Raw genomic sequence first — 26206 nt, forward strand, 5'->3', positions numbered from 1 at the left:
GTTTACACAACACTTACCAAAAGTCACAATACAACAGAGAGAGAAAACCTCCCACAGAGCATAAGTAACACCACATTGCTGCCCACTATTACTCTGAACACAGTCAAAATTGAATGAAAGACATGCCATTGAAAAAACATTTTACTAGAGTGTTTAATCCACCTCCTCGGGGCTCTGGTCCTGTTGTGATTGCATCATTACTTAGTTACAGCTCAGTTTACTATACGTGTGTTTACCCAACAGAGCTCCTCCCCACAAAAAGTCAAGCCAGTGTTTGTCTGTGTGTTTGCACGCAAGGGTTTTAGTATGAACTTTACCTGAATTTCCAACAGAATTTTCTTGTGAAACTAAATTGTTTTCTTGTAAGATGACTGGATGGAGTGGTTGGTTGTCTGATGATGAAGATATGATAAATCAGAAACTAAACTACAGTGTGTACCAATAATGGGGAAAACCTGGAGGTTTAGAATTTCAGATGAATACAAATGACAGTGGAATTAAAAGCTGTTTTACCCATGTTGTCTTTCTTCAAATATTTCATATATCTCAACATTTAGATTAAAGTTTTCATGGTTAACTCCACTGTCACTGGCTGAGATTGTCTCTCCTGGGTCATTATCTGGGATGGAACTACTGTATTTGAACAGCCAATTAAACTTTGTTTCATGTGTTTGGAGTTGACTGAAGCAAAAATGCTGAGTGCCATGCAGAATAAGTTCCACACACAATGAGATGTGGCAAACTTTCAAATGTGCATACAGTGCAGGAAGCTGCAGAAATGTTTGCTAATGCAAGCACAGACTCCCAAGTCCCCTGAACAGCTGTGTCTCCTGTCGTTCCTCGGCACCTCTGCTCATCACGGCGGACGTGTTTGTCCTGCACACACACTCCCTCTCCCCCAACATTTCAGCACCCGAGTAACAAGTTCCAACTATGCTTTACACTTTTTGGAAAAGAAAAAAAAAGTCAAACAAAGGGATCTCCACCGCTCGCTCCAAAAAATTTTTTTGTGTGCCTCTGCACAGAAATCCACACACACATGCAATCAAATCCAAATCCACACTTCCACTCATACACACACAAATCTGTCAAAAGTGTGTTTTGTGGATGGATGCCAAACTGAGAAAGCATGCTCAGACAGGACCAAGGCCCGTTGGGTTGTGTGAGTATTTATGTGTATCATTTTCAGACAGGAAAAACATTAACACTGTGTAAAGCCGTTAACCGTACTGTACCACGTGTTTGGCTTGATTTGTAATTGTATTTTTCACAACTATAACCTTTGTGGCTGTATTCACTGGACAAATATTAGAAATAATTAATAGAGCATGACAAAGTAATATGTAATAAAATAATATGTTTGTAAGTTTAATGCAAATATGTTTGAAACCACCAAAATACAATGACATATGAAACTTTATTGCAATTAGTAACTTTCTGCTTGACAAATGAAATGTTGTTGGGTCCATTGGTAATCAAATCTCTGATAAGTCTGTAAAACAGAAGGATACCTGACAATGATTTTTATCAAAGGCGAGGTGTGTTCATCTGTGCTGACAGTGTTTTGGTCCATATGGGCAGTCCTCTGACAGCTTAATGAGTACCTGTCCACAAAACTTCATGGATTCAGAAGCAGAGGAAGCAGGAGAGAGGAGGAGGAAGGAGGAGGGAGCAAAACAATCTAGGAGACAGAAACAGGACGTACTGAACCACAGTATAACACCGGAGGGCAGCCTGTAAATCTATTTCCGTGGCAGAGGTACAGAGCAAAGGTCTTTCAGCACCACAACTGGTAACAGTGAAAGAGCTGAAGAGTCACATTTCTGCATTTTTGTGTGTGTATGAGGAAAAGGAAGGCGGTCTTTGTGTGTTACTTGTTTGAGCCCCCCTCAGCTGTGAAACCACCCGACTCTGAGGAGAAAAATGCTGATTATAAAATCAAAACAAATGTGGAGAAGCTGGTAAAACTGGGAATAGAAAGCCAGCTCGCTGCTCTCTCCACATGGTTCCCCATAAATACCAACAGCACCAAACAAGGGAGTGCATGCGTACATGCACAGCAATAAAAAGCTATGATAGAAAGCTTCAGAATAAATGTTAATTGGGGATTTATATGTGCAGTGTCCTGTCAGTCTGGGAAATCTGCAGCATAACAAAAGAGCTTGAAGTGATTTTTTCTTAGGTGAGAAAGCTTTCCTCTGTCCCCTGCTAGATAAAATCTAAATAAATCTTAGACTGGCTGCCAGTTTCCTGAGACAGACCTGATTATCACTGCAGAAGATCAGAAAGTGCAAAACATGGCAATTAACTTACCTATATGACTATTTGAGAAAGGACTGCGGGACCACCAAGTCACTTTAGAGTAATGAAAGGCGGAGGATGAGACTGATAAATTGAGAAAGAGAGGGTGTAAGAAGATGTGAGTGAGAGATATAATTTGGGAAGAGACAAAGAAAAGCACAATTAGGAGACAGAAAGAAATTAGATAATAGTGTGAGAGAAGAGGAGGAACAATAGCTTGCCATGGGCATAATAAGATAAACAAGTAAAAGGAGGAGGGCGGCGGAGACGGCTGGGAAGGGTGAGGGGCTGACAGGAAAAACTAAGAGAAGCGCATTCCTTCATTCCCTCTTCTTCTCTTCAAAACAGCAGCTGGGACAGGTGTGCTTTTACTGATTGTAGAAAGTGCGCAAGCTGCTGACTGCCCCCCAGTGTGCTGTGTGTATGCTGTGTGAGTTTATATGCTGAGTATGCACACTGTCTGGCTGCAAGACTGCATGTTAGCAGTGACTTTGTTGTGTGCAATTACGGGGGAAACAAAACCCATAGATCAGAATTCGCCCATAATGACAAAAATAGACATCTGAACGCACACATGGTGTTTGTGGGGGAGAGACTGTGGGAGTGTCTGTGTGAGAGACAACACACTGTACATACAATGTGTACATGCCTATGTTTAAAAGGATGTGTGCGAAAGTACAAGAGTCAGCTTGTGTGTGTGTGTTGTTTAAAGAGCCGTTCTCTACTACAGGAAACAGAGGGATCCTGTTTGTGAGTTGTACTCATTGTTCAGTTGATTACCCCCCTCACCACCCCTACTCCTCCATGCACACTCGTATACAAAACACAGGCCCCATCGAACTACTGTATCTGGCTGTGGACCGAAGACGTGTACACAACAGGGCATCAGAGGACTGTGCTTTGATTTCCTGCCTAACACTTAACACGTTGTCTCTTCACAATATAGCCACAGATTGTAATGAGGGGTGTGTCCGACCCGGACCAGTCTATCTGACTCCATACATTGTCTCTCCAACCTTACTGATGTCTGTCTATTTTGACTAGATGAACGGACAACACCCATTGGTCTCTTATCTTCTCCTGGATTTATCAGTGACTCATTTTTTTTTACCGCTAAACGCCCCCCTCCAACCTTCCTTTTCCTCGTAAATTACTAATTTCTACACGCAAGGCCCCCACGTTATCTCTGTATAATATTTCTGGTCAAGAGCAGACCTGATGAGTCATTCATCCGCACTATCCTGTCAGTTTTTTTTTGATAATACACTTTTTTAAATTAAACTTTTGTCATGTTATAACTCAATCACAGAACAAGCCAAAGCCATTATTCCCCTATTCTCCCAAATTTGACCTTTTTCTTTTTTAATACACCCCTCCCTTCTGCTTTCTCATCTCCTACTCACATTTTTAGCCACACTAGCGCTGGGTCGAGGGATGGAAATGTCAATAGTCTGTCGATACACCACAAAGGTCTACACTGAAATATCTCAAAACCTACTGGATGGATTGCCATGAAATTTTCACATTCACACTTCTGTGACTTTTTCCTTATCCACTGAAATATCTCAACATCTACTGGTTGGAGTGGCAAAACAAGATTCAAGTTTCCCTCAGGATGAGTTGTTTTCACTTTGGTGATCCCCTCACGTTTTATCTAGCACCATCGTCAACATTTTTGTATATGTCCAATACTTTTGTTTATGACAAAATACCTCAAAAACTAATGACATTCCCATTAGCCTAAGCTATACTTCGTGTTAAGTGCTGAAAAGCAAACGTTAGCATGTTAATACACTTTATTAAATTAATAACTTTTTTATTTCCTATTTGTGAACAGGTTGTAACCTCACAGAAATGCTGCTTCCTATGTTAAGAAATCGGGTCAGATTTTCCGCAGCTTACATAGGCTTTAACGTTCATGCTAACAAAATGGAATCCGCTAACACCAAAAAATGGCTGGCTCCCAGCACAACACAGACTCCAACACAAACTCCACATAAGGATAAAAACAACAAAAAAGTGTGTGCTGAAGCCTGTTAGGACAAACGAGAAAACATGGGTCAAGATCAGAAAGGCGTTTGATTCATGGAGAGACCTCTGCTTGTTTGGGTATAAAAACAGAGTTTGTGTTTTAGTTGGCGCGAGTTAGATAACCAAGGAATGTTAAAATCAAGGGTAGCTTACTGTAGACCCTCAATTTTTAATTAAACTTTCGTCATGTTACAACAGAACTATAGAATAAGCCAAACCTAATTATTTTATTCTTGTCCCAGGCTTTACTGTTTCCTACCTCTGTCTGATTTACACATTCTTTCCTTCTGCTTCCTTGTCTCCTGCTCAAAAATGAAAACACAAACTTTTTTTCTTGTTCCCTCTTTCAACTGTAACTCATTTATCTCCCACCTCCAGTGCTCCCAGCTTAGCTTTTCTACATAACACTCAATTCCAGCACAATACTGTGTTGTGTCCGTGTGTTCTCTGTCAGGGGCAAGCTCTTTGAGTTCAGGAAGAGAGACCAATGTACACACACACACACACACACATGGGATGAGAACCTCTGGCATGGCCTTTCCCACCACTGCCCTCTCTGTATCAACATACTCACACAAACAAGCTCATTCACACTGCTGAACCATCAAACAGGCTTTTGTCTCTTCTTACACAACCTCCTCAATCACACACACACACACACACTGCATGTAAGCCAACTCATTACTGTGTCCAAAACAAAACCTCCAAACTACAGCACAAATCTTCCTACTTCAAAGGCTCACATGCAGGTTTCTCACTTTGCTGAGCTATAGAAAATGTCCACCATGTTCACAAGTTAAGAATCAGCCAATAAAAAACACTGATGTTTAAGGTAAAAATTTATTTACATGGCCCGTTTAAAGATCTTACATCCTTTAGAAGGGAGTCAATCAGCACTGATGCTTGGCTGTTTAATTTGCACAACATATGTCCTTATTACAGAAAATGGGTAGACAACCAAGAATTAGCCATGACAAGCAGTCACCAGAAAAATAAACATACATTCTTGTAAACAAACCCTGTGGTGTTAATTTCTTTTCTTATTTGATATAATCTCATATACAAGAGCTTATAAAAATAGCTTTAACAATATAGGTAGACAATGTTGGATCTTGGACATAAGCCAACATACAAATTCTGTATAAAACAAAAAGAATAGAAAACAGAAATATAGAAAACAATTCTGAATATATCATTTACGGCCACTGATATGACTAAATATTCGTCTGTATGGTAAAATGGAGGCACAAGTACCAAAATGAAACTGGGAAAAATATGAAACCATATAGTACCTTATTCTATACATGGGTACCAAGGACCAGAGTAACTATATGTAATTTTAAAATCAGCAAGTTACAACTCCACAAAATCTTTGGCTGGTATGAGAAGGACATTCAATGGCAGGTAGCAAGTCTCCCGACATACTGGTAGATCAGCAAATGCCATTTGTCTTTAATGGCAAACATGATCTAACAGAAGGCACTTGAAGGACACAGAGATGAGACACAGGTCACAGGTTTAACAAATAGCTGCAGACAAAAAATAGTTAAACTGAATTGAAGAGATCATATTTTCCCACTAATTAACTGATGTACCTCCCCGAAACACAAGAAATTATCTCCACTTCGTCAATGATGTTGTCCAGTGACAGTGCGTTTCTCTCCATATAACTCTTGTCTCTCCGTATGATTAAAAATCAAAAACGAGTGATGAGAGACCTTTGCAGTAGCCCTCCATGGAGTCAACAGATCTGTCATCTCCTTTCATTGTCATACCCCCCCTCCATATCCTCATATATGCATAGGTTTATAGGAAGGCGAGCTTTGATTTACGGACGTAAATCTCCTAAACAGATAAAATCTAATGAGGCTGGTAAAGATTCCAGGTGTGTTTGGAACCTGGAATGAACACAAAAGAAAAGGCATTAAGGGGTGAATCAAGAAACAATGCCGGGAGCTGCGTTTACAGGTGTGATTCAGGTGATTCATATTCACTGTGTCTTACCACAATATAGTAGTCGTTTAGCTGGAGGCCGTAGAGGACCCAAGAGGTTGAAGTGAAGAAGGTGGCTACAGTCAGAGGGAAGGACAGGCACTGAACATTACCACTACGCACTATCTCCACCTGAAAGGAAGGAGACAGAGCAGGACAGTGACAATTCATTAGCTAATTAACTTTACAGCTGCATTAATTAATGTTTTTATATTTACATGGGATGTGTAATGCAACGATTAATCGATTAGTTGTCAACTATTAATCAATTAAACTATTTTGATAATTGATAAAAAAGAAAGTCAAGACTCTCTGATTCCAGCTTCTTAATATTGTCTGTTATCTTTACATGAAGAAGCAGCGTTCCGTTTTTATGCTCCATATATCTGAAACAAACTCCCAGAAAACTGCAGGTCTGCTGAAACTGTCTGTTTCTGAAGACTGAAGACTTTTCTTTTTACCACAGCCTTTAATTAAATTAAATGTAAGGCTGTAGATTAATATTGTACTCTGCACTGTCCTGTTTTACCCAGTTCTCTTTAAAATGTATTTTAACCTGTTTTTATTTTCAATTTCACTCTTTTAAAAATTATATTTTAATATGTTTTTTTTCTATTTCCCTATGTTGCTTTTATGTTGCACTTTGAATTGCCCTGTTGTTGAAATGCACTTTACAAATAAACCTGCCTTGACTTGCTCCTCTATGACAGTAAAACGGATATCTTTGGGTGTGGACAAAACAATACATTTAGGGACATCATCTTAAACTTTGGGAAACACTGATTGACATTTAATAGACCAGACAACTAACTGATTAATCGAGAAAATAATCGACAGATTAATTGACTATGAAAATTATGTTAGTAGCAGCGCTTAAGTCCTGTGAAGTGGGTTGCTTATGGTGACGAACAAACAGATTTATCACAGACTCTGCAGTTCCCCTTTGCAGAACTTTATTGTTTTGGTTCAGTCTTATCAACCCCATTTCCAAACTCAGTAGGCAGCTGTTTTCAGTAAAAAACAAACAAAAAGCCCCTCTGATGAACCCACCTACGCTGCCTGCCCAGCACCAAACACCGGCCAGACAAAGTTAGCGACTCCCGCAGGAACTGGTGAAGACCAAAACAGCTACAAAGAGAGTGAATATAAGACTTACATACGTTGGGTGGCCACAAACGACTCCAAATGCGAATGTTGCACCATGTCTACTGAATCTGAAAATAGGCAATTATTTGCCAATACACTTGTCCGAAAAACTTTGTGAGGTGATAATATGTCATTATAATGTTGAACTCCTCAGATGGGATTTCCCCTTTAAAAATCACAGGGACATCTGGGATATTTAGTTAAAGATGGTGGGGATGGCTTGAGATTTACTCATTTAGTGATTTTTTTCCTTTCAATAATGCTGATAAGTACAGCCATAAAATTGTGTAATCAGTAAGGAGAAAACAGTATGTAACCAAGACGAGGCACAAACAGACAGAGACCGAGAATAACAGGAAGACAGAGATGAGGGAAAGAAAGGCAGGAAACTGACTGCAGGTCTTTCGGGGCTGTGAAACAGATGGAGGGAAGGAGACAAACAGGATTGTAGACAGAGCAACAAGATGACACAAAGAGACAAAAGGAAAGAGAGACAGGGGTTTTTCCTTCATTAGTAAATAGCTGCCCATGCAGAGTTGACACGAGGCAGAGGAGACACTGAGCTGAACAGATGCTTCCTGGTGTCTGTACAGAAGTTGGTCAAGAGAAGACTAAATGTGCTGTTTACAGTTGTACGTACTGAATAATATTGTAGTGTCAGTGTTAGACACAGTTAGAAAAAGGCTCGGTGCTTAGAAAAAACAACTCCCTCCTGCCTAAAAACAGGGTCTGTTTTGTCTTGGGGACTGCACAATGATAATACTGCACTTACAAATTCAACCAGCTGTTATTTGATTGTTTTTTATGGGTTTCAATGGGCGGAAAAGCAGCCATGTCTTATTACCATGAATGATCGCTTACACTTTGAGCTGAGCAATAACTCACTGCTTTATCTTCTTTCAAAAGAATTACTGTGCGATAAATAACTAAAAAAAAATGATTGCGATAAGACTTTATGTTACCTGCTATTACCAAGCTGTGAACATCAATCTGATGTATATTAGGGTTGCAACTAATATGCTGATGTATTATTATAGCTGATTAATCTTTAAACAGCACAGGGTGAAACTTCTAACTTGCTAGTTTTGTACTACAGAGACTAGCAATAAATTAGGATATAAAACCCCAAAAGCATCACAACCTGATATCTGAAAGGCTGGGACCAGCAAGCAAATTTTGCTTGATAAAAAAGGACTCAAAAGACAGAAGTGTTGACAGCTAATTTTCTGTCAATTGAAAAATAAATTAAGCTATCACTTATGTATGCCAATTTGATAATGTGCATATTAGCATGTTAAATAAAATATATTTTTTATGATTATCATGCTAATTGTTGCTTTCCAGATTAGACCTAAATCACATTACATACGACACATTACAATTAAAAAAAACAAACATTTTGTCTCTGCATTATCTATGAATCCAGAGAGCGGAGTGAGTTCACTCGACTTTCTACATGCTGTCTGTATCATGCGTTTTTCTGTAATGCAGGTTAGCTTTACCAGGTCGGTGAGCGGGGACAGGTACATGCTGACTGTGATCACACTGCAGGTGAGGCCTAGCTGGCTGAGCCGGGTGTCTCCCTCAGGGAGAAAGGTGGTGAAGTAGAACCAACAGCAGATCAGCACCGTCCCTGCTGCTAGGGTCTGGGACATCACCAGCCTCTGAAACACACAGACGCTGAGAGACACGTGTGCACACAACACACTCAGGTAGAGTTGAGTTATGTACTCGAGGCCACACTGACCTTTTGTTTTGTGTAGTTGAGGTACATGAAGATGTAGAGGATCTGCAGTAGGGCTCCAATAACGTTGACCAGGAAAATCGTTTGGTCTTTCTTCAGGATCCCATAATACAACCAGCCCAGGTTACTATAGAAACAGGAGGAGCATTAGATGATGGTGCTGCTGAACTGATCCTGAAAGATCAAGGATTGTACAAACACACATGGTATGGCACACACAAGCACACACTCACTTAAGACATGTGGTGAGGAAAGGGAGAAACTGGATATTGTCAGCACTTTTGGACTCTCGCATCTTCTTCAGGTCGGTCCTAAAAACACACACGCACGCACACGCACACATAAATAAAAATAAATAAAAATTAAAAATTTCCTTCTGGCATTCCTTCACAGGCGTTGCAGTGGCTGACATGAGTTCAGACAAGCAACAATTTCAGTCATCTCCAAAATGTATTTTTATTGCAATCGTGTTTTCTACCACCCTAATAAAGCATCAGGAGGAAATGAGAATAAAAAATCATGCAGCATGACATTAACGAGCAGTGCAACTTACAGTCCAGTTGAGAACATCCCGACCGTGAACAGGATGCAGGCCCATGACAGAAGCTGCAACAAATCCATAAAACGGGAGAAAGAAATCAAACACACAAACCGATTATGTATTTTACGTACAAAGTCGTGCTTTTAATCACGGATGCTTAAATTGCAGGAAATCAAAAATTGAATATAACTACACTGGCGTCACTATGTTTCCGTGTTTGCAGTCAGTGTACACAGAGTTTCTGCACTCTGATTGGCTACGTAATAAAAGGTGGGTTTTTTCTTTTGCTCCAATAGGATGCTGCAACGATAGAGGACGTCGCGCGTTACGTCATCACGTTGAAATCTTTTGGAAAGTCCGGTGAGCCAGCTGACGGATCATTAATGTGATGGATGGAGGTGGATCAGAGGGGCACTGCACAGGGATAACTTATGCAGTGTGAATTAAAATCAGTTCATGTCAAATGTATTAATCCCAAAACTCCAGTCAAAGTGGATAGACACGGTTTCCCAAATGAAGAACTTAGGTGATGATGAAAACCATATTGTCATCTCTGTCTTACTGCTGTTTACATTCTCTCATCCCCAAATTCCAAAAATGCACTGCACAATTACATGCAGGCCTATAGGCTATAAATAATATTGTTTTATTTTAATTATTTTATGTTACCATATTCTGTTAGGCATGTACATTAGCTTGAAAGGATTACAAACTTTAATTTCGTTGTACAACCTTGTGTTGCACAATGATCAACTATCCTGAAAAAGCATCACATAACAAAAACAGAAAAGAGTGCAAGTGAGCTTCTCAAAAGTAGCTGGAGTCAAAATGGGTGTAGCTTTGAAAAAATGATGTAGATTTCAGTTTATACTATATTGTGTTATAAACATGTGCATGCATTACTTTCATATACATTTTTGTCAGTGGTTTGCAATTTGGTGGTCAGGTTGGGGCAAGAAGTTCTCTTTACTCTGAAAGGAGTTTTCCGAAGTTGGAAAAAGGATTTTGACCATTCTTGTTTTAATCTATCTTATGTGAGATCCTCATGGAAGTGCAATACTAAAGTATTTGAGTGTCCCTTTAACAAAAATAGGAAACATTTTATGTGAATTACTGCATACTTTTACACCTTCAGGCCTCATAAAAGTAATACAGTAAAACGAAAAAAGTGAAAAAATCACATTATGGTGTAATTGGCAACCATGTGCATCCTGTAATGAGGGGCCACAAGCACACAAAGCTTTGTTTTCAGTAAAAAAAAACAAAAAAACGAGTACCACCATTAAGGCTACATCGTCACAGCTTGTCGGGAGGAATGTGCTGTTGCTACTCCACCAGTCAACTACATTCCCAAGTGACAAAGGACCAAATGTGATAAAAACAAGTTGGCAACACTAGCTTGTCTAACTGGAAGAATCCTCTTTATTTCACCATTCTATGAATTAACCAGCTAGTGTTACAGGCATATGCTGTGTGACTATTCAAAATTCACAATGCAGTGATTTTACTGTTTAAAATGACAAAAAAAAAACACTCCGCGAGGGTGCACCAGTGTAATTTGATTTATTTCATCCCGTATGCCTAATTTTTCAACCAGTCAGTGGACTACATTGAATGGATATTACATCCAGCATTTAAGATGGGGATTCATACTTCAAGTAGTGAATTAAAACAGCTGCCTTCATTTAGCAAAGTTCAGGTGACTTTAACCACCTAAAAATCTGCATTAACCTGTGTCTAGCTGTCACGACCAGGCATCAGAGGGTTGAATGAGTTTTTCAGCAGGGCAGACTCATCACTGTGAAGCTCTTTCTACAGACCCTTTTTCATGCTGCACTTTCACAACAGTCTTTGATGTTTAATTGTATCCCTTATTCTCCTTCATTTTCTTTTAGTTCTAGCTCTAGCTCTTTTAAAAAAAAGTTTGCATCTGTTTGACATTTTCTTCTTTCCCCACTTGATTTCTTATGCCATTTGTTTTAATGTCATTTCTAAAAAGAGGCTGAACAATTTTACATGTTTTTGTATTTGACCTATCATTGCTTTTCTTTTTGTGACAGTGTTTTTGAAGTAAAGCTCCTCAAGTTAATTTTAAATGTTACACATAAAATGTCTATATTTGTCTTGTCTTGATTTTTAGATAACCATTGTCCTTTCAAACACATTTTAAATGTAAGCCAATAATGAATCATATATATTTAGAAGCATTTAAAATGTTCAAATATATTTTAAGTATATTTATTTCATTATCCGCCACTGTAACAGATTCAATTGTCAGAGATGAAAGTAACCACCACAACTCCACCACATGCTAAGGGAAATATTATGCTTTTTAATCTGCATTTCATTGGACATCTTACAGTTGCAATCTGACTGCATTTCATTGATCTTTGTACATTGCTGCACATCATATTGAACTAAAACATGCTGTGTTTGGTCTCTTCCATCAGGTAGAGTGCAGGCTGTTCTGCATTAGCCTACAGAACTATACAGATACACTGCAACAATATCAAATTTCTGAGACTGTATATCAACTGCAGTGAATTTAAACTATGATGTGATCATGGAAAAAAAACAACTCCGTTTTATGTTGTGGTTTTGAATGTATATGTTGCATGGTTTTACAGGGGATGGTGACTTCTGGCAGTTTTCAGTCAGCTCTGAGGCTTGCAGGTATGAAGGTTTATGCACTGTGCTCCTCTTACATACCACTGTGTAACTTTCCCTCCAAATGTACAGAGCAGTAAAAGAAAGGACAGAAAAGGACGGGGGAGAAACATTGAACGTGTGAGCGAGGAGGCGAGAGTGACACCTTCACACCCACTTGTCAGTTTGCTTGCTCTCGCTGCCGCTCTCTTGCTCCTTTATCGTCCCCCTCTTGGTTCTCGTGTTTGGTTTTTGGACTGTGAAATCTAAGCCAGGGCAAGCCGTGTCATCAGGGATGAAAGATGGAGAGGGCAGAGAAGAGGGGAAGTTAGGAAAGACCTGGGGGTGGGAATGTTGAGGGTGCTGGTGAGATTTCATCGGACGAGGGATGGATAGCTTTGCCAACACATTGTGTCATCCATCAAAATCTCAATGACGTCAGCAGGATTTCAAAGTCCAAAGTAGGTTAGTGCAAAAATGAATGTCACTAGAGGTGATAAAAACAGGCAGAAATCTTTATGACATCACAATTCTTTTATTTCACTAAAGATGTTTCACTTCTTAAAACGGTTTGTTAGATTTTTCTGTATATACAAATGTACATATAAACATTTATAAAATGACACAAGCAAGTTCAACAAGAAAACAAACAACTGTAAATGCATTCTGGGAAGTCCCTTCAACTTGAGGATTGACAACATGCAAGTGAAATCACATCTGCACATCAGCCAGTGTACCATGATACTGTCAAGACAGTATAGAAATCAGTGAATACCCAGAAGTACTGAAGAAGCTCAGCTCCCTAAAACCTGTGTCTGTTTTGTTCTCTTGATCAGTGGCTCTCAACCTCATGAGAACGTTAGACTGGCAAGGACATTTGACACCAAATAAATATAATTTCTTTGATCCAAATTAATTCTGATGCATTCCGTCTGACTTTTCTGATGAAATACCTATCAAATGTCAAAAAAACTTTAAATAAACTTCAAAACAAACTTCAAAAATAATACTTTCTGCATGAGGAGCAGTGGGCATCACTTTAAGAGCCAAAAAACCCAGATTGAGAACCACTGATCTGGATTAGACTATTTGTTTTCTTGTATTGTTTTATAACTGAATTGATGTGTAACGCCAGATACTTTCTATGGTGTTCATATAAACTGCCGGACCTGAATCAAATTGTCTGCTTTTATATATTGTATAGTGTGAATGTGACAATGGTGCTTTGAGAGACTCAAAGAGATAGCCTACTGTATCACAGTCAGTCGAGTGCTACACAACAACATGACAAAAATCCTACATAACCAATTTGGCCGTAGACGACAACATTTTCAATACACAGACTTAATAATCTCTATACATGTAGAGGAAGAATAATGACATTAATGGTTGGAGATGAGGAGCATGATGCAAATCTGTACCTATGTTGTGAGCATTTTAAATTCACAGGAAAATGAAGACAATGTCCTCTTGTCATTTTCAATTTGACATTAATCCATTAAGTATATTGATCTGTTTGCTTGCAGTTTTGTTCCTTATGACTCAAAAACAGTGTGCATCTTAAATGATAAAAAATGGCAATTGCCATCCTCATAACAAAGTAATAGAAAAACATCTTTGAGGTCCTCGTCTTTGGAAACGATCCACGTCCCACACTCACACAAACAAACACACGCAAACACACACTGACGGCACTCTCCATGCTCAAATAAAAAAATCTGTATATAAAAAAATTTCTTAGTGTTCATGGTCCCAATGACCAGCATCGGGTTTAGCATTGTCTGTGTTATGGCGTCTCGGTCTGCCTTAGTGTAGCAGCAGGGCTAATAGGACTGGGATCGTTGTAAAGAAGATTGGAAGGGACACCAGCTGTGCTCCTGAGCTGCCGATGCTCCTCTGCACGTTTGGCTCCATCACAGCAGGGTCATCTGAGGAAAGAAAGGGGGAGGGAGAGTTAGTTTTGGATTTCATCATTCCAGCATGGTAAACACACCCAGCTGAGCTCCTCTCAGACATGGGACTGCTGTGACTATTTTACATCGGTCTGGTATATTTTTAAAGAATCCTCACCTGCTGGGAGCCGGTTAGAGGGGTTGTGAACTCCTCCAGCAGCAGGAAACTTTCCTTTTCCTTCATCCATGGTTTTCCCTGTCTCACCTGCCTTGGATTTATCTAAATGGGTCTTTCCAGAGCCTTTGTGCCCAACAACATCCACTCTCAGCCTTAGACAATCCTGGCCATGGTGATGCATTGGCTTGGCTGTGGAAAGTCAGACAGAGGGAAATGTTTAATACAAGAAACCACCTCAGGATCAAAATAAGGTGATACAAATGGCACTGCTATTATAGATACTTACAGATATAATAATAGCTCTCTCCCTGTCTGAATTCCTTTCCCAGGGTGAAGGGAGTAAAACGCTGGAATTTCTCAGAGAATTTCTCGGGAGCGTGGGGAGCGAACGGCCGCGAGCACTCCCAACGCAGCTGGTCGAAGGAGTGAGGTTTGCACACCTCGTAGTCCTCCTTCTCCACCATGTACAGCATGTAGCGCTCAGCTGCATGCAATGACACCTCGCCGTGGGTGTAATGGGGGCAGATGATGTCCAGATAGTCATTGATATGCACTTCCACTGCGTACTCATCCCACAGGAAGCTGCAGGGAGACAGGAAGAAAGAGGAGGTTACTTGACAAATGTCCTCACACAGCAAAATTAAATAACAACACATGTTCAACACGCACCCTGGCAGCTTGGCTCATTCAATGTACGTGTTAAGAATGGCAATGAGGGCTAATCACACGTAGACACACACAGCAACAGAAAACAGACACTCATGCGAATAACATACATGTGCACCTACAAGCGTGGAATTCAGGTATCATGTGAAGATGTTTGTGGTGACGTATTTCAGACACTTGTGCAAACCCGTCACTGTGACAGAATTAGAAAGAGCCTGATCAGGCCGGACTTGTTCACTTTGTTTACAGACAAGACAACACACCTTCTCGTGAAGCCCTACCACCATCCCACTCACACACACCTACTTGCTCTCTGCTAGTCCACTTTTGTATCTCTCCAACTCAGGGACTCTTTCTGTCAAGTCGCTTTAAACTACTTTCCAGTATCTGAATGTTTGTCTATCTGTGTCACACTAATTTTCTGTCTCTGTCTGTACCTCTGTCTCTCAGTTTCTCCCTGATTTCATCAAAGACAGAGTAAGAGTGAGAGGAGACAGTCAGACTGTCGCTCTCTCTCTCTTTTCATCTTTACCCTTCATTTAGTTTTATGGCTCTTTTTAAGCCTTCCCGTCTACTCTTTGCTCACCTACTCTGCCCCCCCGTCACAATGAAGTATACAGAGATGCTGAAAAACAAGTATAAATGTACAGCCCCACTGCACATATGTGGCAATGATGTTCAGACAGAATATAAAAGCAGGATTAAGGGAGCTGTGTTACATTTTTAACTTTACTTATTGTTAATAAGTTAGCTACTATTGATGTGAGGAACAGATTTGTTGGGGTAAAGGGGAAAAGAATTTAGGAGTAAACCTTTAGTGAACTCTACCCAGTAGTCTTCACTTTCAGTTTCACGTAACTAATATGTCTTTCCTTCAAAGTAAATGGGATGCAGGTTAGGCTGTGCTATGTGCAGTACGTGATGTGCGGCTGGCTGGCATGCTGCAACTGTTGTGAGATCAGCCAAAAGCCAGGAGGTGATGAAAAGGTTGATAGAACTGTATTACTCCGATTACATCCTTAGGGGTGACAGGTTCTAATCCTCAAAATCTGTGCTTAAATGGAATGACTGCTTGTGTTTAGCGTGTAGAGAGTGAAATCAACAAGAAAACCGTTCCCGTGTGTCTGCCATTGTTTATGTGTGCTCTAAGTGTGTGTGCTCCAGCATCAAAGCGTGGGACGTGGTGGCTCTGACCCCCCTTGTCCTGTTGTTGTGGCTCCTGTTAGGACCCCCTGGCCAAGTCACAGACACATTGGCTCCAAACGTGGGCCTCTAACCCCTCCTTCCTGCCTCTGTATGCATTTGTGTTTGTATGGGTTAGCGCTAACCTACCTGTCAAAACATGCTTTGTTAGCTGAGCACAGCACTATACTTGTTATCCAGGGCTAACAGGCTGATCACCACCCTCCTCCTGCAATCACTGCTTACTCTAAGAAAAGGTTCTTTGTAAGTGTGTACACTCCTGTGCAGGTGTAAACGCCTTTGTTTGCGTGTATTTGCGAGGACAAGTGTTTCAGTGAAAGGAAAAGAGACTGTAGCAGCCTAATTGGCCAAATAAGCTCTACTCTCATCTTGTTCCTCTCTGCTCTGTTTTCTATGAGTCAGGCCAGTAATAATAGAGTCGGAGAAAACAAGACACTTGGAGATCTCTAGCTGCTCCTTCTGAAGTGAGGAATAGTTTTAAATTGTATGGGATACACCTTTTTCCCACACTGTGTCCTTGTTAGTGGCCTAGCTGACCTTTGTATGAAAACACAGGCTTGTCAAAAGCCAAGAAAACAGATAGATTCTGTTGCTAATTTAATTCACAACTCATGCTTTCAAGAAAGCTCTCCTTTTATCCTTCTCTTCACCTCCTCATTCCCCCTCCTCTTCCTCTCCTCCATTGGTCTGGCTAATTAAAAGCTGTTAGGGGTCTGGGGCCAACGCGTTCTCTAGAAAAGAAAGGGAGGAGGAATGAATAGGGTGTAATTATACCCTTTCCCTCCCCAAAGACAGAATGCCTGAAGGCTACAGGGCCCCTTCAACCCCTGTACCTTACCCCCTGTGGAGCTTTCACTACCCTGACTGGTGTGGATGTGTGTTAAATGTGTGCTCATGTCACTGTGAGTGTATTTTTACATTGCATTTGTGTTATTCAGTTGCTTGAATTAGTCTTTTTTTTGTGCTGTGGATTGTGTGGATCTTCATATGGCCACAAGTCAAGGAACTGATAAAAACCCTCGCTCACAGATGCCTGTTGAACCAGTTTTCCAGCGCAAACATGTCTTTCACTTGTCCTCTCCCTCTGTCCTCCTCGCTCTCCCTACTTTACGTTTCAATCATCAAAGCTCTCCACTCCTGGAGACTCTCGGATCTCCCCGCATCTACTCCCGCCACTGGCTGACAGTTCTCGGGAGAGTGAGAGTCACATTAACGTGATATCTATGTCGTATGTGAGAGTGAGAGCCAGGTGTGTTGAGTTGTTGCAGACCTACTTTTCACACAGCTTCTTCTTCCTGTTTGTTGGTTTTTCTGTGTGTGTGTGTGTGTGTGCATGTTTTCATGGGAGAGGGATTCTCTGAAGACCCTTATTCAGGGCGTCTCATGCCCAAGGCTCATGAGCACATCTGTTTATAAGGGCCTACTGTTGCCTCTTGTGCGTTTGAGTGTGTATGTGTGTGTGTGTGTGTGTTTTTTTTCTTGCATGTGACTGAGGTGTGGGTAAACAGCGAGGGTTGAAGGTGGCTGTAGCCTTTCTTCCTCTCTGCCGAAAAAAAGTCATTTCTCACTGTGGAGCTACTCTAGCTTTTGCACAAGCGGGCAAGGTGTGTGTGTGTGTTACAAGGTATAAAATAGTAAATTAGCTATAGCACTATTATTAGTTATGACAGTAGGAGAGTTATTCAACACTTGGCCTCCTCACTTAAGCTTTGAAGTCTTGCCATTGTCCTTGCACTGTTTTACTACCTCTTCAATTTTCTTTTTTTCCTGCCATCTCTCTTTCCTTTTCCCCTTCTCTCTGACAACCCTGCCACTGTCTCCATTTGTCCCCCTGAGCTCTCGCTGGTTTTGGTCAAACAACTGACACAGGAACTCTGTCTTTCACAGTTTCTCTGGGGAGTGTTTCGAACTGGCAGCCGGGTCAAGGGGTTAGAGTTCAGGGTCGCACACACACTACCATCTGAGTCAGCGCTTAAGAGGTTTGTTTCATGCACATGACACACTCACAGAGTGAGTCAGCACCACTGCAACACTAAACAGATGCACCCCCCCACCATTTGCTCCGCAGGTAATCAGTAGTAAGTGTGCACATGCTGGAATGTCACAACGGGGGTGCTGCGGTTTCGATAGTTTACTGTGTTCTCACAAGGCACACTCATCAAATTTCTAGTCGCACATTCACACACTTTTACTTTGAGGTCTACACTTAATACCCTATTAATTTGCTGTGGTATGGCATATTCACACCTCCTTTCACACAGGCTGAGGAGCTGTCAGTGGGTCTAATAGGTTTAGCTGCTCACTAGTGGGATACTCCATTATAGCCAATCTAATATCCACTGAAAGGTCTTTCTATATTAGCTTCCAATGTAATCTACCTTCACTATTCCTCTACTTCATTGTCTCAATAAGACCCAGTGGGACTGCTTCCTCTACTAGGCACCAATACAATATCCTGTCCCTACTTGGATTATAAATCCCTCAACTCTGTAGTTTCCACTATTTGCAAATCTCCAGGTGTTTGTATATGCATGTGTGATATAGTTAAGACACTGAAAATCCCTTTGCAAGATGAAAGTTTTTTAAATAGTCAACATGTTTCTCACTTATTCAATTCCAAACTTCTCCCCTCCCTTCATCTATCACTGTCCACTCCCTCCTCCCTCCGTCTGCCTCTCCTTTATTCTTCCAAAAGCAGCCCATCCCCCCTCTCCCTATCCTCTATGTTGTCTTGTCTCTTAACACTGACATAATATACCAGCGCTCTTCATCCAGGCTAATTTCTCAACACAAATCCCTTTCTCCAGTTCACCCTTCTCTCACCCTGCACCCTACTCCTCCTCCTCCTCTCTGTGCCCAAAATTTTTTCACCCGGTCTCCCTTTTTGTAGCCTCCCATTCTGTCTGCGATGAATAGAAGAAGGCCAAATGGTATCATGCTTGGTTTAATATGTTTGGGGGGTCATGAAGAGTTAATCGGTGTGCCTGTGTCTGTCCGTCTAGCTAAGGGAGAGAGAGGGAACAAGTTCAGCAACTTTCCATTAACTTTTCAGCTTTTTTATTTGTAAAAAGTTTTGAATTAACTGAGGCAAAACAAAACATTAAATATATGAGTACAAGCTCATCTGACAGAAATTGGTTTCCAATTCTGCCCTTTAGAGGGCGATGGTGGGCTATGAGCAGCCAGCTATTCCTGAAATGCTATGAATGAGCAGTGTACACACACACACACACACACACACACACACACACAAGCACGCACGCATACTACGATAACACTAGGCAAAAAGCAGGCCTCTCTAAGGTTACCAGACCCCAGGCAGAGAGGTGCTCTGTCCTCCTCCGGTGGAAAACTACTGGGGCAAAAACAGAGGAAGGTCTGTGAGAGGGAGACTGATGAAGCGAGGGGAGGAAGTCTGGACCACAGATAAGGAAGCGAGAGGAAGAGCAGAGAGAAAACAGAGGTACATGGATACCAGGACGGGGGAGGAGGATGTCTACAAACTTGAGACGCAGATATATAAGTCTACTGTAGTTTATGAAGTCAGGACTTGTGCTATTAGCCTATGTGTGAAGGTATGTGTGTACATTTAGCAGCCTTTTATGTAAGAGGACAGCTATATCAACAGGAATGCACACAAAGCCTTCTGATACTAAACACACAGGATTCATATGGAGATGTACTGATGCTTGTAATTGATTGTTCTAGTGTATGGTGAATCCCATCTGGGAGATTATGGTGGCAATGGACCACTGTGACAACTACAGGTTTATTAAGTAGGCCTGACTTACCTACACAGATACACACACACATACACACAGCAGATTATAGGGGACATAGCTTAATGAAACAGATAGAAGTTACATCACAGAATCACAGAGGCATTAGTATATATATAGCATGAAGCCAGCTGGATGATGGTTTTGTGTCTATGGGTCAGATGGTCAGATTGCAAGCCGTCTGTAATCTATGTCAGTGTGTGTGTGTGTGTGTTCTCATTCCGGTAAGATTAGAGGCCAACAACCAGACGGAACATGGGCTGGGGAGCGGCATATAATGAGTGGAAAGAGAGACAGGAACAAAATGTATAAAATGCAGGAGTTAAAGGATAGAAGGGGGGTTTGAGGGAATATCAACTCCCTTCACCCCAAACTCATCCTCCAGGCCACAAGTATGTGTTGAGGCAGGCCCAGCTGCTTCAATAACAGCAAAGGCAGACAGTGCCAGACACAGACGGAGATAAACAGAATATATGATAACACCCAAACTCTTGTTAAAGACTTCTGCACAGATATCGGGACCGTCGCAAATGCAGGATGGATGAAAGCAGCCAAATAACACAGAGAGCCAATATGAAAGAGGCCGCGGAGTACTGTGTTCGTAGCATCCACATCTGTGCAGAGAGATCTTGAATGTACTTGAATCAGTATGTAGAGAGGAAAGAAATGGAGGGCTCAGGGGCCAGCCGCCAGTCTGGGAGGAGACCCAGCTGTTAAAGAGAGGGAAAGGAGTGAAGATGGGGAGAGGAATAACAGGTACAGTGAGAGAAACACACACGAACACACACACACTAACACACACAGCTGACAGAGTTGAGTATAGTAACAGCGGGGTGGAATGCTGGCTGTAGCTAATATTAACACCCAAGTCCTCCCTCTTGCCCCCCAGTGTGTGTGTGAGTCACACATTTATCATGTCTCGGTAAGACTGTCTACGGCAAAGGCCACTCCTTATTTTACTCTGATGTTGGGACACATACACAAACATGCACATACAGAAACACACTAACAATCACGTACTCTCAGTCCACAACAAAATCAAAATCACTTCCTGTTAAAAGCTGACTGAGGGCAACACAAGTTCAAACTCTCTCTCTCACACACACATACACATAGTACACTCATATATTTGACAGGCAGAGACATGCACTGTAAAAACAAGACCGGACCAGACTGAGAAAAACATGCCTCTCCACCTGTCAAGTAGGAAAACTACACACACACACAGACACACAGACACACACACACACACACACACACACACACACACACACACAGACACACACACACACACACACACACAGAGTTTTAAATCCTTATAGATCTTTAAGTACAGGATTAAGCCTTTATCAGTAAGTGGCACTGACAAGTTGGTGAAAATCAAACACACTCAGATTATAGAAAAACACACACACCAAAGCTGCTCTCTCCCCTACGTGAATGGGCAGACTGCTGCCATCTGGTCACTATCCTCTGCCTAAGACAAATCACTACTGCTTACAATCAGACCAAGAATCAATTATCATCAATTATCCACAGCCCTCTGCCGTCAAAGCCCACTGATAAATCAATGTAATCCTCCGAACATGTGACTGATTGAACACCGGGGACAGTTCGGGGCAGGTGGGCTTTTATTCAAATCTGGAAACCAGAAGACAAGCTAGATGATGGAAGAAGAGGGGACGAAAGAAAGAAGTGAGAGTGAGAGGAGGGAGGTGTGGGAATGAGGGATTATAGAGGAGTAATCGAGACTGTAAAATGTGGTAAAAACTATAATACCAGTGACATGTGGAGGGCAGCAGATTACAGTTTCATTTTGGCTTTTAGCTGTCATTATCCTCCTAAAACAAATTTCTGATGTTAGACTTTCTGAGAAACTCTAATTCCCAGTGCGAGTGTGTGAGTATTTGAATGACAGAGAATGAGAATGGTGAGAATGATTTTTCTTCTGGTCATTCAACTCTTATTTGACAGCAGATACAGAGGGCCAGAGACAGCAGACGTGAAATCTGAGTATTAGACCAACCCAGTTCTCTCTATCAGCCTTCTTTGTGTGTCTATTAGCCTTTCTTATTTTAACTAAAACTCAGAGCCCCATTTCTTTCCTTTATCCAGACATGATCAAGACCACTCTGGTTTGACATTTCTCTCTGTATAGTAAGGCCTGTATACCTTTCATTTCTATCTCACCTGAACCAGAGTTTATCCCCCATGGTCTGTGATGACTCAGGTGTAAAACTCAGGTGGGTCAAACCCCAGCCTTTGAGTCACACATGGACTAGCCCATGACACAAGCACTGCTCATGACGACAGGAGTTTTTCCATTAGACTCTTTATCCAATTATCAGGACAATCGTTTTCCATGTTGCAGGGCTCTTTTTTAGCCCTGCGTTTACTGTCTTTCTTAAAGGGCAATTAGAGAGCCAGTAATGAAATCAAGACACGACTAAAAGGCCATAATGGCTTTTGCCCTTGTTGCGGATTTTAATCGACCTATCTCGGCAGCATAGAAGCGGGGACCGTCCTTCTGTTTCAGCTCGGTTATAAAATAATGCTGTCTTTCAAGCGTCGGGATCACTCGCTCCAAGATAAAAGCTCAATAAATCGCGCTGCGATATTGCGCGTCTGTCAAGCCCCATCGATTCCACTGAGTGGTCGGATAGCATTACATTTCTGACCTCAAAACAAAACAATCAGCAATATGTGCCTCCCTCTCCCTGACACACACTTACACACACATACACACTTACTATCTTCCCCAATGAAAACCCACTTTAACACACTGAGAGTCTTAATGTAGTGTAAAACTGATTAAATTAACCTAGGCTACTGATTCATTCTCATTTATAGACCATAACACACACACACACACACACACACACAGGTGCAGACCCTACAGACATCGTCACTGGCCAAGTTCATACTCGTCAGTCTATTTTCTACTGTTAGAGTATGTCTGTGTCTGTGTGTTGGGGTTAAAAATAGTGGCGAATCGGTCCATCTGTCCGAGCACTCTCTCTATCTTCTGCCTTTGCACCCTGCTACTGCTCTAGAGTCATTACAGTCCTGTTAGGCGAGTTTAAAGGGGCAGACCGACCGCGCAAGCTTAAACTTAACACGAACCTTTTTGGTGACATGAATGAAAATAACAACAACAACGTTTCGTTGCTTAAGAGCCCGATCAGCCTTAATGACACAGGACTTTGCATATGTGAAACTTCAAGAGAGTAGAAAATGACATCCTTTCGCCTCTGGAGACATAAGAGCATTCACCCAGTCACACAGACAGAGCAGCGATTGATTGACTCTTCACAACTACTTAAACATTAGACAACTTCCGCGCACACACACACACACACACACACACACACACACACACACACACACACACACACAGATCATCACTTACTTTGGGTTCGAGCTGTTCCAGTAGACGCTGTGTCTGTCCGCAGAGGCGAACCAAACACCGATGCTCAGCGCCAAACACACTAGATACACCATATCCATAACTCCTCTTCTCCACAAGAAGCTTAGCTTATCAAGTTCAGCTGGTAAGTGATAATTTTAAAATGTTTCAGTTGAAATAATAAGATTTAAATGCGTAAAATACGCGTACGGACACAAATCGTGGATTTTACGGTCCGAGTAATAATGAAGACAGCTTAAAGTGATGTTGTTCGCCAAATACTATTGCAACTCCTGACTGGTTCAGAGAAGCGCTACTTGTCTGTTTTGTCAGGCAGTGGTTCCACCCCTCGAGTTGCCGCCAACCAATAGGAGTAAGGTCATCTGAATACCCCGCCTACCGTAGTCAGCAGTGATTCTCCCTCCAGCTGCCTTCAGACGAGGAACACAGAAAAACACAAAAACAACTCTACTACCACTGTAATAATAGAACCGTGATAAACAAAATACAAGTCAACCATATTCGAGTGATAAGACAACACAATCATAAACAACTAAATGTAAAAATGTAAAGAAAAAACACGACCGAGACACATATATGGACAGGATGTACCACACCAGAAGGACATCTAAAAAATGTATTATAACAATGTGGCGATAGAAGTATTCACTAAAGTAAAAGTAGTCCCACACTATAAAAATAGTATATTATAAGTCAAAAGTCCTGCAAGCAAAAACATTCATAAGTAATATCAACAAAATATATCAAGTATTCTTCTTAAGTGTCATTATGCAGAATTGCCTCTATTACTAGATCATAATTATTGATACAAGCAGAAGTTTAATGTTGTAGTTGGATGAGGTGGCGTTAATTGTAACTGCTTTATATATTTTTGGTTAGTTTAATCTGTAACAATGCATACTTTTATTTTATTAAGGGATCTTTTTTTAAAATGTAAAATCTCAACGTCAAAGAAACTACAGCTTTGGAATAAATGTAGATGAGTAAAAAGTACACAATTTTCCTCAGAAATGTACTGAAGTAGAAGAAATTCGGAATACTCAAGTACTTTGTACTTTTCACCATAGAAAATTTGATAATTTAATTTAATAACTTAAGGGAATTCAGCCATTGTGTTATGTTTTTATGTTGTTGTGACGTAACATTGTAATGTGTTGCTGTTGAGCTGTGTTGCACTGCTTTGTGATGTACTGTGTGTTGCAATTCATTGCATTGTGTTGGGTTGTTATTATGCGTTGTAATGCAGTTTGTCAACTTGTGTTTTTTTGTTGTTGTGCTGAATTGCCTTGTTTCGAAATCTTTGTTGTTGAGGATTTATATATTGTAAATTGTTGCACCAATGCTGCCAAGACAGATTACTTTATTGTAGTGTTGTAGTACTCAAGACCAGTCTTGGTCTCAAGACCAGTCTTAAGACGACTTTTTGATGGTCTTGGTCTTGTCTCAGACTTGACCGCATTTGTACTCGGCCTTGTCTCGATGTCAGACATTGAGGACTCAGGATTTTATTTCAAGAGCAGTCAAGTCCATAACTTTGGGAATATCAATAAATTGCTTTTGCATCGTCTGATTTATTTGTTAACTTCCAAACTTTGATTGGATGTAAAACATATTGCTTCAAATGCAACAAATAACCCTAAAAAATGTCTTAGCGACTGTCACCCCTCCCGGCAATTGCGATGCTTGTGTTGATTTCAGCTCTTTATTGTGTTTGTAATGGGTGTTTCAAGGGGAATGTGGATCTTTCAGATCAATTTGAGAAGTACCTATGATCTCGTTCCACATTTTATTGTGTCATGTAATGTGGGGAACTGGTCTTGGTCTTGACTTGGTCTCATTTAGGCTTGACTACAACACTACTTTATTGTATTGTATACTGAATAGATTTAGGCTCTGGTTATCCCACTAGTTGTGTTTCAATGATTTGAGAACCCTCTGCAGAGAGGCGTGTATGTTCATGCAGGATGTTGTTGTCTAGGTACGCTGGTGAAGTGATTATGTTCTCTCAGATAGTAAAGAATTATTACTGTCTTATCAGTCAGTCTAATCTCGTGGTCTCTGCTTAGCCGTGTCCCTAGACAGGTAACTGTAGAAAACAACCTCACAGATGGAGTGGATAAAGTCCAGACCATAGGGTGTCAGCGGGATTGTGGCCCCAGCAGGAGAGGGCTTCCCTCGGGCAGGGATGGAGCCCAGCTTGGGTTAGATGGTTCAGAGTTCCATAGCTGCAGGCAAACCGGAGGGGGCATTGTGTGTGTACGCTGTCCATGTATGTGTGTGTGTGTGTGTGTGTGTGTGTGTCTACTTGTATGTGCAGACAAGTTGAGTGTCTGACTGTCCCTAGGCTTGGCTGGGCATGCATACACATATCCTGGCACTCTGAGAGGATCACACACACACACACACACACACACACACACACACAGGAGGAAGAGGGGTGAGGATGTGATGTGATAAAGAATAATAGGTACAAGTGGTCAATTTAACTTTTTAACTTTTAAACAGTTCATTATAAATTCTCCTTGTGCTAATGTATCCATTCTATATTAACCTTTCTTTCACATCGCCTATACAAGCATTTATTCCTGTAATGCCCAACTTCTTTCACTTAGCTGCACTGACATTAGAAAATGCTTTAGACACAAGTATTGATTTCCTCT

The 26206-nt window shown here is 41.1% G+C and overlaps 2 protein-coding genes across 3 annotated transcripts; both read right to left on the reverse strand.

Moving 5' to 3' along the window:
• Positions 1-5153: 5153 nt before the first annotated feature.
• On the reverse strand, positions 5154-9994 carry slc50a1 (solute carrier family 50 member 1). Of its 2 annotated transcripts, XM_038711405.1 has the most exons (7): positions 9949-9981; positions 9768-9820; positions 9448-9525; positions 9218-9341; positions 8973-9134; positions 6337-6456; positions 5154-6230 (listed from the first exon to the last, which is right to left on the reverse strand). In XM_038711405.1, exons 2-7 carry the CDS (start codon positions 9782-9784, stop codon positions 6123-6125), a joined length of 609 nt encoding a protein of 202 aa, XP_038567333.1. In that variant the 5' UTR covers positions 9785-9820; positions 9949-9981; the 3' UTR covers positions 5154-6122. The 2 variants fall into 2 exon arrangements, with proteins under 2 accessions (XP_038567333.1, XP_038567332.1); XM_038711404.1 differs by having other exon boundaries at positions 9768-9994.
• A 2922-nt stretch (positions 9995-12916) lies between these two features.
• efna1b (ephrin-A1b) lies at positions 12917-23821 on the reverse strand. The gene is made up of 4 exons (XM_038711406.1): positions 23529-23821; positions 14758-15053; positions 14472-14660; positions 12917-14329 (listed from the first exon to the last, which is right to left on the reverse strand). Exons 1-4 carry the CDS (start codon positions 23624-23626, stop codon positions 14208-14210), a joined length of 705 nt encoding a protein of 234 aa, XP_038567334.1. The 5' UTR covers positions 23627-23821; the 3' UTR covers positions 12917-14207.
• Positions 23822-26206: the final 2385 nt, after the last annotated feature.

This window comes from Micropterus salmoides, unplaced genomic scaffold (assembly GCF_014851395.1).
Source record: "Micropterus salmoides isolate LMB-PRFRI ecotype aquatic unplaced genomic scaffold, ASM1485139v1 Ms_hic_scaffold_11, whole genome shotgun sequence".
Taxonomy (NCBI): domain Eukaryota; kingdom Metazoa; phylum Chordata; class Actinopteri; order Centrarchiformes; family Centrarchidae; genus Micropterus; species Micropterus salmoides.